This window comes from Cheilinus undulatus, linkage group 12 (genome assembly GCF_018320785.1).
Source record: "Cheilinus undulatus linkage group 12, ASM1832078v1, whole genome shotgun sequence".
Taxonomy (NCBI): Eukaryota; Metazoa; Chordata; class Actinopteri; order Labriformes; family Labridae; genus Cheilinus; species Cheilinus undulatus.
This window is the reverse complement of record NC_054876.1, coordinates 24,371,195-24,384,286: the sequence shown is the minus strand read 5'-3', so window position 1 is coordinate 24,384,286 and position 13,092 is coordinate 24,371,195. Positions and strand designations below refer to the sequence as shown.

The 13,092-nt window shown below is 36.8% G+C and overlaps 1 protein-coding gene across 2 annotated transcripts in view; it reads right to left on the bottom strand.

Annotated features, from left to right (window-relative positions):
• Positions 1 to 1,411: 1,411 nt before the first annotated feature.
• The window catches only part of cpeb4b (cytoplasmic polyadenylation element binding protein 4b), a 54,654-nt gene continuing 42,973 nt past the window's right edge, over positions 1,412 to 13,092 (bottom strand). For both annotated transcript variants that reach the window (XM_041800912.1, XM_041800913.1), the window contains 6 exons: positions 12,527 to 12,697; positions 12,267 to 12,356; positions 11,678 to 11,796; positions 11,449 to 11,563; positions 8,809 to 8,990; positions 1,412 to 6,011 (listed from right to left, as the gene is read on the bottom strand). In XM_041800912.1, the coding sequence (XP_041656846.1) occupies positions 5,784 to 6,011; positions 8,809 to 8,990; positions 11,449 to 11,563; positions 11,678 to 11,796; positions 12,267 to 12,356; positions 12,527 to 12,697 (905 nt within the window). In that variant the 3' untranslated portion in view covers positions 1,412 to 5,783. The remainder of the gene's footprint in view (positions 6,012 to 8,808; positions 8,991 to 11,448; positions 11,564 to 11,677; positions 11,797 to 12,266; positions 12,357 to 12,526; positions 12,698 to 13,092) is intronic.

Below are 13,092 nucleotides of genomic sequence, written 5' to 3'. Positions count from 1 at the left end.
TTGGCACCTGTCGACACAGAAGCCCAAACTACCAGAAACTGGTTTGCTGATTATGATAATACTGTGCTGGACTGGGCAGCCAACTGACCTGACCTAAGCCCTGTAGAGCACAGGTGTCAAACTCAAGGCCCAGGGGCCAAATCCGGCCTGTGGAACAGTTAAATCCAGCCTGCAAGATGATCTCATATTTCTGTTATAACTGGCCCATCAGTATGAGGTCTGCAGATTTCCTCAAGTATAAAAATGTGAACATATCCTTGATGATTTAAGATATCCTTGATGAGTCACAAAATCTGAAAAAGTGAGGAGTAAAAATATTTAGATAGGGAGTCAGGAATGTGGGAAAAGAAATTAATTTGTGTTTTAATTTCACATTTTCAATTTTGTATCTCACAATTAGGACTCAAACTTAGGATTTTAACTTCTATTTTCATACTTTGAGAAATTCAACTCATAATTTTGACTTCTCATATATTTTGATCCTTAAGATTAATTTTTCCAATTTTTAAGTGATATTTTGACCTTTTTAACCAATTATTTTGTATTTTACTTCATATTTTTAACTCCAAATTTGATATCATAATCCCATAATTTGACATTTTAGACTCACAATTTAAAATTTTAATCATATTTTGACTTTTAATTTCATGATTACAAATTTTATTTCATATTTTGACCGTTAAACTCATGATTTTGACTTTCTTTCTAATATATTTGTCTTCAAAAAACCATTATTTTTCAATTTCAATTTCATGTTTTGACCTTTTTAAACTAATAAATTTACTTTTCTCTGATTGTGAGCCTTTAAACTTATATTTTTAACTTTTTAAATGTCAAAATCTTTTATCATCAGTGCTAAGTTTTTTTTTTTTTTTTTCATATTTTATTACTGGTGAAACAAGGTTGACAGTTTATGGTTGAAAAGGTTAACGTTAGGCCCTCAGGTTAGTCCTGAACCCAGGCCGGTCCCTGCTGTGATTGTGTTTGACACCCCTGCTGTAGAGAATCTCTGTGCAAATGTTAAGAGGAAGATGAGAGACAGCAGACTCAACAATACAGAAGAGCTGAAGGCTGCTATCAGAGAAACACCCCAGCAGTGCCACAGACTGACTGGCATCATGCCACATTGCATAAATGCAGTAGTTGGTGAACATACATAAAGAGGGCCAAAATTTCTGTTAATAAATCATTCATTCTGATGTTCCATGATATTGTAATATTATGAGATTGTGGATTTTGATTGTTAAGGTTTGTTTTTTCATGCTAATTTATCTTTCTGGAAAAAAGAACATTTTCATGCTATTCTGATTTTTGAGATGCACCTGTACCGTGCATTTAAATATCAAAGATGTAACATGGATTAATTCACACAGCAAACATTTTCATCACAGTTAAGATTTATTTCATTCAACATTTCACATTACAAATATTTAAAAATTATGCATACTGTTATAAATAGTTGGCTGCAAACAATTAAATAACATTAGATTTTTCTTTTTCATTTCACTAGCACTTCTACAGACCAACTCCTAGAAATATGGACATATCCGTATTACATAACTTAATTAGAAAGGAAAATACAAAAATAGGAACTTATAAAGTGAAATGACAATAAAAATTAAGGTGATATCTTAAGTAAAAAATGCTATTAATAAATACAACAACCTTCCCATACACAGTTAAAAACTATTGAAATCTTGCCATTAAGTAACATCATTAACAGACAAATATTTAAATATTTATTTTCCTTCAGAAAATGTGAACCATATATTGTGGAGCACAATATAGCAATTAGTAAAAACTAGACACTTTAACATATTAAAAGCTTCACCTCAAAAATATAACAAAAATCTGATCAAAATTATAAAAATCAATTATACATTCCAATTAAAAATATACCAATAAACAGCTAAATACATTGTTGACCTAATAATTACAATGCAATCAATCACAGTAGCTTAAAATAAACAAAATAAGCAAATGAGCACAAAACCTTTAATGTTTTAAAAATAACTTCAATTATTTATATTAGTACAAATAGTTTGATTTCTTTTCTTTTTTACAAACACCAGCATGAAAAGGATTACAATAACAGTAGAAAATGACTGTGAAAAACATATTAACATCTTCTTTAATTAAATGTCTGCAATTAAAAATGGCATTAAAGAATTACATTGCAAAGAGTCTTTATCTGGAAAAAGGTTCAAAAGAAGTATTGCACATAACAACTTGAAGTTAACTTGCAACATTTACCACATTCAAGTCTTTAAGCTCCCCTTCCTCCAGATAGGTCTATATAAGATCACCTCGACAGAGAGAGGGGATGAGTTCTCAAGTCTTTTTAAAACAGTGTTTTAAAGGATGCTCAAAAGTCCTGCACTGCCAAAAATGGATTTTTAACTTAGTTTCTCTCTTGTTTCTCGTCTTAGCTCTCTGTCATGTGCATCCTGCAGAGGTCTGCGAATGGGGAAGCGAGGAGATCAACACGTGGGGGAGGGGAGGTGTTGGGAGGGGGTTAGGTGAGGTGAGGTGAGATAGAGTGGGTTTGGGGTTTGTCCTTAACAAGTTAATAGTTTAGAAACATTTGGTGCACACCACAACAATTAATTTTAATAGCTAATTCATGTACTTGTCATTTTCTCTTTTTATGTCATGCATGCTAAGGATTACAATAGGTGCTAGTTGGCAAGTTCAAGAATATATATATATATATATACTTTTTTTCAATATTAAAATATCTAAACACCAAACATCCATTCTTGTGATAAGAGATTCAGCATTAAGCATGAACCAAATTTTGCATTCTCCTTATAATAAGTTATACTCCATCTATGGAGAGGAAACCAAGACAGAAGTATAGCCATGTTTAGAGACATTAACATCAAATTCAAATTACAACTTGTTTTTTTTTTTTCCTTTTCTTTTTTTTTTTTTTTAATTCTCGCCATGCTGTTATTGACCAGATTGACTGGAAACATCTAGTGTACGAGAAGCCAAGACCAAGAGAGCGATACACTTTGGTCTCTCCTCTGCAGATCTGAAGTCGCATCAACACAAGTGCACACTTAGTTGTAAAATTTCCTCAGCACTGAAATGTATAAAAAGCATAATTGAAAATAATATATATTGAAATCACTCATCTTTTTTTTCTTAAAATGAACATTTCCATATATGCAGATCTCTCAGTAACAAAAGTACAAAAGCTACCTTTCACAATGTGAAAAATTGAGGTATTGCAAAAAGGAGTTTCCCCATTTGTGAAAAATGTGCCTAAAATGACTGTTGGAAAAAGAAAAAATATTTAGAAAAGTAGTGCATAATAAATGTTTATATGTGCATGACAAAATAATTTAGCTAGAAAACACTGTACCAAAAATCAGCAGGCCATGTATAAAATAATCTTTTTTTCATCTCATTTAACAGCAAATTCTTCACAAAGTGTTTTAACTTCTAAAATGCTCACCCAACGCACCCACAAAACTGTCCAGGGTGCAAAAACTGGTGCAACGACACCCGTCGATATGAGGATACGTTTTCTCACTAGTGTGTAGAATCAAGTTTCTGTACTAACTCCCTGACATATTTAAATGCTCAGCTAGTAGGTTACCACTGAGTGACTGAAAATGTCAAACAAATGAGGATTAGTTTCAATTTTGCTGTGAATGTGCACTTTATGTTGAATTTTTCCAAAACACACAGACCTATCAGAGATTAAAACAACTAGTGGCTACCAGCGCGCTTTCATTTTTGAGCTATGGAGAGTGTGAGGCCTCAAATGTGAGTGTGCGTTCCTTCAAGCCCTGTAGTTCTTCCACTGGTGGTCTAATGGGTTTTGACTGCACTGTCAGATATATATATGTATATATATAAATATATTATGTTCAAGGCCAATCTTTGGTTTGCTGGGCTTGACAGTTAAGCAAAACTGGGTAGAAGTGACAGATCTTAAAAAATATATATATAAAAAATGTCCTTGAAAAAATGAGAAAGGAAAGTAAGAGTAAAAAAACCGAAATAAGAAATGAGCTACAGTATGACCCACTACTGCACAGCCATCTTTGGTTCCCAAGCACCACTGGGTACAACCAACTGTTAGAAAGAGCAAACTGCATGTGGGTAACAAGTGTGGAGTAGTAGAGCACACTGCAGAGACTATCTTCATTTATGCTTCAAAAACACTGGATGCTGAGTTGGATTAGCTTGGCAGGAGAAAAAGATAGAAGGGGTTCGCCGAAAGGGCAGATCCCTCCGTGACTCAAATGTGTGCTGACAATTCGGAAAGCAGACAAACTTTAATTGCTTCTTTCGGTAAATGTAGCTGACTCGGATGCGAAGCTTTTTTCCATTCAAGACTTGGGAGAATTGCACAAATGCATTAGAAAATAAACTATCAAAGACAGGCGTTACCTGTTGGTGATAGGAAAAACTGCAATAAAAGGCAGCGTTTGAGCAGCCTTCTCTCGAGGAGTTACCTTCACCTCAGTCCTGAAAAATCTGGATCCAAGGCCTACTGTGCGCAGGCTTTAATCCATAAATGAGGCCCCGCCTTCTGTTAGCTGCTAGCTTAGCAGCAGAAGGCTGCAGGCAGACATGAGGAGGGGGATCGGGGCTGGATTTATCTCTGTAGCAGTTGGCCTGTCTCTCTCTCATACAGCCTCCCTACACCATACATTCCCCGAATACACTTTATACTGTACGATACTCCGCTCTGTCCCCGGCACAACCCTGGGTTTGAGTACAAAAATAAGGAGGTGATGGAGCAAGTGAGTACAAAACTGTGCCAGTCACATCACACTCGGCTTGTTGCATCACTTCCCTTTGATTAGAGTTCTAAGGAAAGGAGAACACCAGCGGTGATAATGTTTCTGTCTTTCTTTCTCTCTTTTTAAACTGTATTCGGCACATTAGCAGCTGAGTTTGAGGTATTAGTTTTTGCATGTCAAAATGGAGATCAAAACCCAAATATGTGTTGCTAAAAATTTTGTTGTGGTTTTCAAGTAACATCAAAACATTTGTATGATCAGGGAAATCATAAAGAGAGAGGTTCAAACAATTTGATCTGGGAGGGAAAGAATTCATTTCTCTCTGCAGCGGGTCCTCTCTGTTCCTCAAAGTAAATAGAGATTCAGCTTTGGTTAACTACAACGGGTCTCATAAACTGGATCTGCACTCTTTGAATTGGAAATAAGTGCACTCTTCTTTAGCAACATCTTTTTCAATTCACATTTGCTCTTGAGCCTCTTAATTCAATAATTTAAAAAAAAAAAAACGTAGTCACACCTCTCAGGAACAAAAAGCCAATGAGACACTTTTTCAGCAGCATTTGCTCTGGAGACTTGATAGAAAATAAAAAGCAACAGCTCTGCTACAAAAAAAGTCAATCAAATGTCAAATGAAGTGTGTTTTCTGGGGCTTTCATATCAAAAGTAAAATTAAAGTCATACTTTAGAATAAGCCAATTGGATAGCAGAGTACCATATCACACCTCAAACTTTCCTATATATGTATCTTTTGAGAACTAATAAAAATATTTCAAAAATCAAACACATAAATAAAATTATGTTACACATCTTTTTTCCTTGCTGGACATATTTGGATATAATTCCAGTTTTCTTTTCTTTCTTCAAAATATAGATATATATTAACTTAAAAAATGAGAAAAAAGTTTCAGTGAAAATTAGAGCAAAAAGGAACCAGCAACAGAAAAGTGCATTTATTTGTACAATGATTTGCGACTCCTGCACTACCTGCTCCCCTGTTGCCTCTCCCTCTCCACCGACCGCTCAGTTCCAGCGGAAGGAGATGTGACGGGGTCTGTCACCGCCCTCCTTCACCAGGGGTTTGTGAAACTCTCGACCGGCGCGGGAGTGGATGGCAGCCCAACAGTACTCGCAGTAGTACTGCAGACAGGTGACGTTGGCGCAGAAGAACGGCGCAAACTTCCCGCCGCAGCGAGTTCCCTGGCACTCATCGCACAGCTGGTCATCCAGCACATATGGCTTCACTTCCACCTGCAACCAGAGAGGAGGATGATTTTAATTTTAAAAAGTTACTTTTTTCATCGTTTCTCTTTTTCCACCTGATAAAATAGAGAAAACCTGCAGAAACAAAACAAAGATGGTAACATAGAGACACTAAACGTGTACCTGAAAACATTAGTTATAGGTAACACTTTATTAGTGAGCCCTAATCACCTAGTAATAAAGTGTTACATTTTACCATGTTATGACTTTGAAATATGGTGATATTAAGGAAGTATTTATAGAAATAATGTATTAATTATTAAGTAGTTCCTTGTAATATTGTGGCAATGCTCTGTAATTAGGTGGAGGTTCACTTAGTAATTTCTTAGAAATAAGAAAATTTATCTATACAAAGTACTTGATAATTCTCATGTTTCTTCTTTATTTTTCAATTGAATAATTTCGAAGTATTTTTTAGGTAATTTTTGAATGAATTCAAAATTTATTTAAAGACTTCCGCTGTTCTCACATCATTTCTAGGTCTATTTTGTATATCAGTCTACTAAATTAGAATGATTCCTTCTCCCATAATTCCAAAGGACTGACTTATTAACACATGGAAACCTACTATTTTTTACCTTTTCACTCAAGCTGACCATTCTGACCATCGTGAACATAATTAAGATGTTATTATTGAAATGATGGCACTTTTCACCTAAAATAAAGCTCTTCTAAAACTTCCTACTGATTTCTGTCACCAGTACAAACCTTCTGATGCTGAGTGGCTTCAACTGCAGTGACCCACGCTGACTGTGGCATGACATTCATAACTTCTATTGCCATTTTGTCTTTCCACCAAGAAACAGAAAAGTATCAGTGGAAGTACTGCTTAGGATTAGGATGTTAAGAAGTATCAATAAGGGTATCAATATCAATAAAGATGAAGAATTCCCATCCTTAGTAACAATATTTAATAAGCTAAAGAACATGAAATCGGCTTATACAGTTAGAGAGCAGTATCACTGTATGTTCCTATTATCAGGCTTTGTTCTCTTCACTGCTGTTACACATGATCCTACAGTCTTCTTTTATCCTAGTCATAGACTGTAGAAAATACTGGATGCAGCTGAAGCGACACCAGCCATTTGCTCACTTTAGAGTCCAATCCACAGCGGACACAGTTTTGAAAACACTATCAACGTTAGCTCACCCTAGTAACAAGACAACAAGGGGGAACTGAGGAGGATCTTAAGCTTCTTAAAACAGCTATGCTGTGCTGGAATCCTTTTTAGACCAAAACGGACAAGCTCTAAAAGAATCCACTCCCTGTAAAGTGTGTGCCCTTAAAGGAATTACCAGTACCAAAATTGTTCTTAGAATTAGGCTGTAACATTTATTTCTGATTTAAAAGCAGCTATTCAAATAGGTATTTGTACATGCAGTGTCTATGTGACCTATGGTGCTTTTGCAGCAGTCTCAAGTGGACACTAGAGGAACTGCATTTTTTTTTTTTTTTGCACTTCCACAGCATGGAGGTTGCCTCTTAATCCTGCTGTAAACCTTTTCTTTGGTCAATCAACTTCTCTATAAGCTACCCCCACTCATGTCAAAGCTCTAACTTGAGAATTCATGCTGTGCTTATGCGGTGTTTATGTGATATTACATGAAAGATTTCAGCTTGCATAATGTGGAGGTTATTATTGCAGCTACAGGAACTGCATTTTATAGCAGAAGTTTGTATTGACCACAGTGACTCATTAAAACTGTATCCACAAAACAATGTCTTTGTAGATTCACACACTGCATAGTGTCAGAGAAGGAGAAGGAACAGCCATGGTGAGCTGTTCAATCAAGATTTGAAAGCAATTTTGTGGATTTTAAACTCCCTATTCAGATTGTATTGTTCACCATTCACTAGCATTTCCAACGGCTCAGTATTGAGGGATTGTGCTATTAGCAAGTGAATGTCACTAAGGCACTCAGTGTACAAAATTTGCACACCAATTATGCAAATGAGAAAGCAGCTTACTATTATCGTAGCAATTTATATTATGATGGTTTCTCCTCACTTGATATTTCTGTTCAGTTTCTGCTCTTTTTACTTCTTCATTTCCCTCTATTGTGCCAATAATGTTTGAGTTGATTACAGGCCACCAAAAGCGGTGTAACTGTGATTCTGACAACAGTGGATAAGTCCCAGATAGCTTTAGCTTCAAAGTTTAAACACATGACAATGATACAGCATGTAAATGAGTGTTAAGACATAAAATATAGTAAAAGAGTTAAGAGGTCATAGTGGACTGCTGTTTGACATCTTCAGGCTGCTGAACACAACAAAAGTAACATTAAAAGCTGATCATTTTTGTTGGTCGAAACATCCACTTCTTTGAACTAAATTCGCTTATTGGCTCCTTGGTTCAAGAATAAGAAGAAGCATAAAAGCTACATGTATCTGCCTATTTTTACAGTATTTTCTCCTCCACTCCCTTGTAATTAAACTCATTTTAAACCAGTGAAAACCCTCTTCTTGAAGCTTGGATTCAGCACAAATGTTGCCATAATAACCGATCTTCTACATGAGTGAACAATGATTTGCATTGTGCATCCCTCCCACACATCATCTTCCACTAAACACAAACAATCTGAAGACAGTGCTACATTTTGGACTCCTTAATTGTATCTGTGAAGACCTCCCTCTTATAGCACAACTCAGAAATGGGGCAAAGGGGAGGAGAGAGTGAGGGAAACAGAACAGGAAGTGAGGCAAGTGGAGACAAATGAAGAAAGATGGGGACCCAGAGGGGAGGTCGAAAAACACTGAGCTCTCTTTTTCTCCCCCACTCACCCGTTTATCGATTTCTCCATGCTGCAGCTGTACAAAGCGAGCACTGATAGCAGCAATGTAACTCTGCTGATTAGAGAAGGCGACCCGCCCCGCTCCCTTGGGGTACTTCAGCTCAGGGTCTGTGTCAATGCCAGCGTAGCAAACCCCACCGTATAGACGGTCCATGATCATGGCCAGCTCCACTGCAGAGAGGGAAAAAACACAGATGAAGAAAAACTGAATCATAAAAAAAATTAAAGCTTACTGGAACAAGGCCTAAACAGAAAAAAAACATTTTGGAAACTTTGAGTGATTGCACGAGAGCAAACTCAAGTTTAGAGCATGAGCTTGTGAACTTGCAGTCAGTGAATATAAACACAGAGATGATGAGAGTTGTTGGATCTGAGAGCTTAAAGCTGTAAATACAGATGCATTTAAGTTCATCCGAGTTTGATGGGGTAAATCTGAGAGCAAAGTTTATTTAGTGTTTATAGCAGAATTTTTAACAGCAGTTAACAAGGGTGCAAATTAGGGTGGGAAAACCCAGAAAATTTACAATGCTGCTTTGCTCAGTAAACATAAAAAATGTCAAATTAATATGTAGATTTAAAGCATGTTTTTTTATATCCAAAAATTAAAGAGGGTGATAAAACATTTAATGCACCACAGGGCCTTACGACCTTGGTCATTACACTAACAACAGCTCTAAATACAGGCATCAGAGGAGCTGTAAACAAGTCAACACAGCACACACAACATTAAAATCAGGATAAAAAGGAATTTTATATTCTACACAGCACAGCATGCCATAGAGGCTTGTTCCTGACAGAGCAAGTGTAGGTCAAAATTAACCAACATAGAGCCACTTTTAGCTCAACATGCTAGCAAACAAAAGCAGATAACAATGCAGTGTCTCGCAAAAGGTGTTTTTGTTTAAAGGCATCACTTCAAAGATTGGAAAGAAATAAGATATAAAGGAAGGCTACTTAGTGTCTCTTATTTGTTATTTACAATACTCCCTAAAGTTAGAGACAATAAAATAAAGCGCAAAAATGTGTTTAACCTTTTTGGAAAGTGCGTACTTCCAATACGAGTTCTGTCGGTTGTCTTGGTTAAAAATACATTAGAATCTGTGGAAAAACTTTCCCCAGTGTATAAGCCGTGGTCTGTTTCTGAAATCTAACAGCAGGGAAAAAGTTTGAACCATCCTCCAGCGTGATGATTTCCATTTCATTAGGCAAACTCCGGAATGTGCAATATCTGTGCAGCTGTGTTGCTCTTTTCTTACCATCTGTTTTGGCAGTATGGAGTTTGTGCATCTACTAGCTATAATACGGTAGATGAGCTTCAGCCTGCAGTGATCAAACAGACTCACAGTCTGTAAGTCATCATGACCTCCTCCTCCAAACCAGCACTCCACACTGTTTATTTACTCAACAGTATATTTACCGTTTAGACCTAATGAGGGGAAACGTAGCTCAGAAGTAGCACAAACCCCCACGTCGAATGCCTTTCAAAGTGCAGAAGTATCAGTACCATGCAATGGACTTTTGGATAAATTCATCTGGCTAGATGATGGTACACTGATGATGCAAGGCAACTTTTTTTTTTTGTAAAGTGTAAAATTCAATTCATATCCAAATGTTCAGATGATAATTGCAGTGTAGAGACTCATTATACCTGTACACAGTAAAAAGAGTGAATTCTCAGTCACATTAGGTCTAATACACCATGTGACAGTGGCAGCTGCATGCACTTGAGGTGATGACATTGCATCTTAGCACTTTAAACCAGTACAGGGTATATACAGAACATCTGACATTGTATTTAATTCTCTTTAAAACCTTTCAAATACCCTCTTCATATATTCCCAGAACTATCACATCTTTAATTCCAATTCAGCAACATTAAAGACCCATTTGCATAAATTTTGTGTTAATAGTAAGACAAGAATATGACATATTAAATATGAATATGAAAATATTGAATATTGAATATGAAAATGTTGGTTTCATTGTAGTATGAAAATTACACTTTCTTGGAGCATTTTGAGATTAGACTATGAGAAAAAAGAACCAGATACAATAAGCTAGCTGAATGGAAGGTCTTATTTTAATGTAGTGTCTTAAAAGAGCCTGTCTTAAAATATAGACGCATATATTTATAGGTGCTACTGTTAAAGCCAAAAAAAGAAGAAAAAAAAAAAACACTTTACGAAAAGATATTAAGAAAAAAACAACAAAAAAAGTTACAACTTCCAATTTCAGGATGCTTATAATCATTCGATGTGTATTCATTTTAATCATTTATCTCCTTAAGTCTGGGAAGATTTTGTCAGATATGACAGAATTTTAAAAAATAATGTGTGTTTAAATCTAAATGTAAAAAAACACAAGCAGAATAACTAGCCTACAACCTCTGAATAGGCTATAAGAAATTAAATAAAAAACACAAAATTTAAGAGCTACCAGTCTTGCCTTCATGACTTTGAAAAAGGCTTTATTTAAAATGAATGGATTTATCAACTTTTAATACTTTTTAGACCCTGCTGACACCCTGTGGTATAAACGTCGTCCAGGTATTTAAGCTGCAACCAACTTTCATGAAGGACTTTGAAATAAGATGAGGAAGATGAAAAACAGATTCCAGATTTTACAGTACCTGCACGGAGTGGACGAGGGACTCCTCCCACAAAGATGGTTTTCCTTGGGTCCAGAGGCTGAGATCCATCCATCACAAAATCGCTGTCATTTAGGTTCCAGGGTCGGATCTGAACCTGTCACACAAACAAAACCAACAGATTTCAGCTCTAGAAATAACAGATATCATGCAAGCTGTAAAACAAGCTGCTTGTTGGAGCATGCGTGTGCATGTGTGTGCTCCCACTGACCGGCTTGTCTTTGATGGTGGGGCTGGACACACAGAGGTACAGTTTGCCATCCTCCTCGATACAGGCATCGATCAAAGCCTGCACAGAGCTCTCATCCTGGAACAGCAGGAAGGCGTAGCCTACATAAAATACAACAGGGTTATTCATGCTGTCTGGGACGCACAGTATTGACAAAAGAGTCATGTTGGAATTTAGTGTGATGATTACTGTGACTGTATGTTTGATCACGACATTCTGTGTTTCATAGCAGGAGGGCATAAGCTTTCACAAATAGATGGAGAAACAGACAAACAGGCCTGGCATGGTTATAATTCTTCACATAAAAGTCGAAACACAAAAGCAGACTGCACCAACACTCACACATCAATAGTACGCCAATACAGGGCTGCACCAAAAGCCATTTCAGCCTCTTTTTAACCCAGAGAACCAAAGACATCAAAGTGAAACTTATCTTTTGATGTATTAAATTGAATTGGTAATGATAAAAAAAAAAAAAATCAAAAAGGCACTACAGCCTCCCTTACAGGACTGTAAATAATTACAAGAAATGAAGCACAGTTTAGGAGGCTGTGATGATGATTTGACATACCTTTGGGGGGAAAATAGGATTTGCTCTCTGCTTTGTGAGGCCAGTCCACAAACAGGTGTCCAAAACGACGGAAACTGGCTGTAATCTCATCTGAAAAAAAGCAGACAGAATACAAACTCACTGGCAGTCCTCAGGCTTATGTTGCAGGTTTAACTCTCTTATTGCATTCCCTCAAGGTCATATCTTCTAAGTTTTACTCGATTAAATTGAGTGAAATGGCAGCACAATTTAAGCAATTTGATGTAAGTGAACTGTTTTACCTTCATCTATGTCCGGGGGCAGTCCTCCCACAAAGACCTTGCGCGAGTAGCGTTCAACACGCTCTCCGTTCTGGTGTGGGAAGCAGTGTGGAGAGCCCAGACCTGCGAGACCCTGATCGCCACGCTCATCGTCAGGGAAACCATCCTCCATGGGGAAGAGAGAAGAGTGACCTGAGACAAAGAGAAGAGGAGGAGATGGAGAGCAGGAAAGGTTTATTTCAAGAGGAGAGAACCACCAGCAAAGGTTGAGAAGGGGGTTACTGTTGGCATAGTTACTGCACTAGGGCAGTAACAAAAATTGTGCATTAGCACGTTTGCCAGCACTCAGTATTTCAGCAGGCACCAGGCATTTCTTTTCAGAGTCTTTGTCCTTATCTGAGTATCATATCATGCTTATTATTAGGGGTGTATTGAAATGATTAGAGAAGCTATGAAGGTAGGTTAGCCTGAATAAGGTGAACATCATAAAAGCAATCCAAACAAAGTGCAAGAATACACAAGACCAGCAACAACAATGCGTATGGAGAACCAATAAAGCATGCAGGATCTTTAGAATTAAAGGCAGT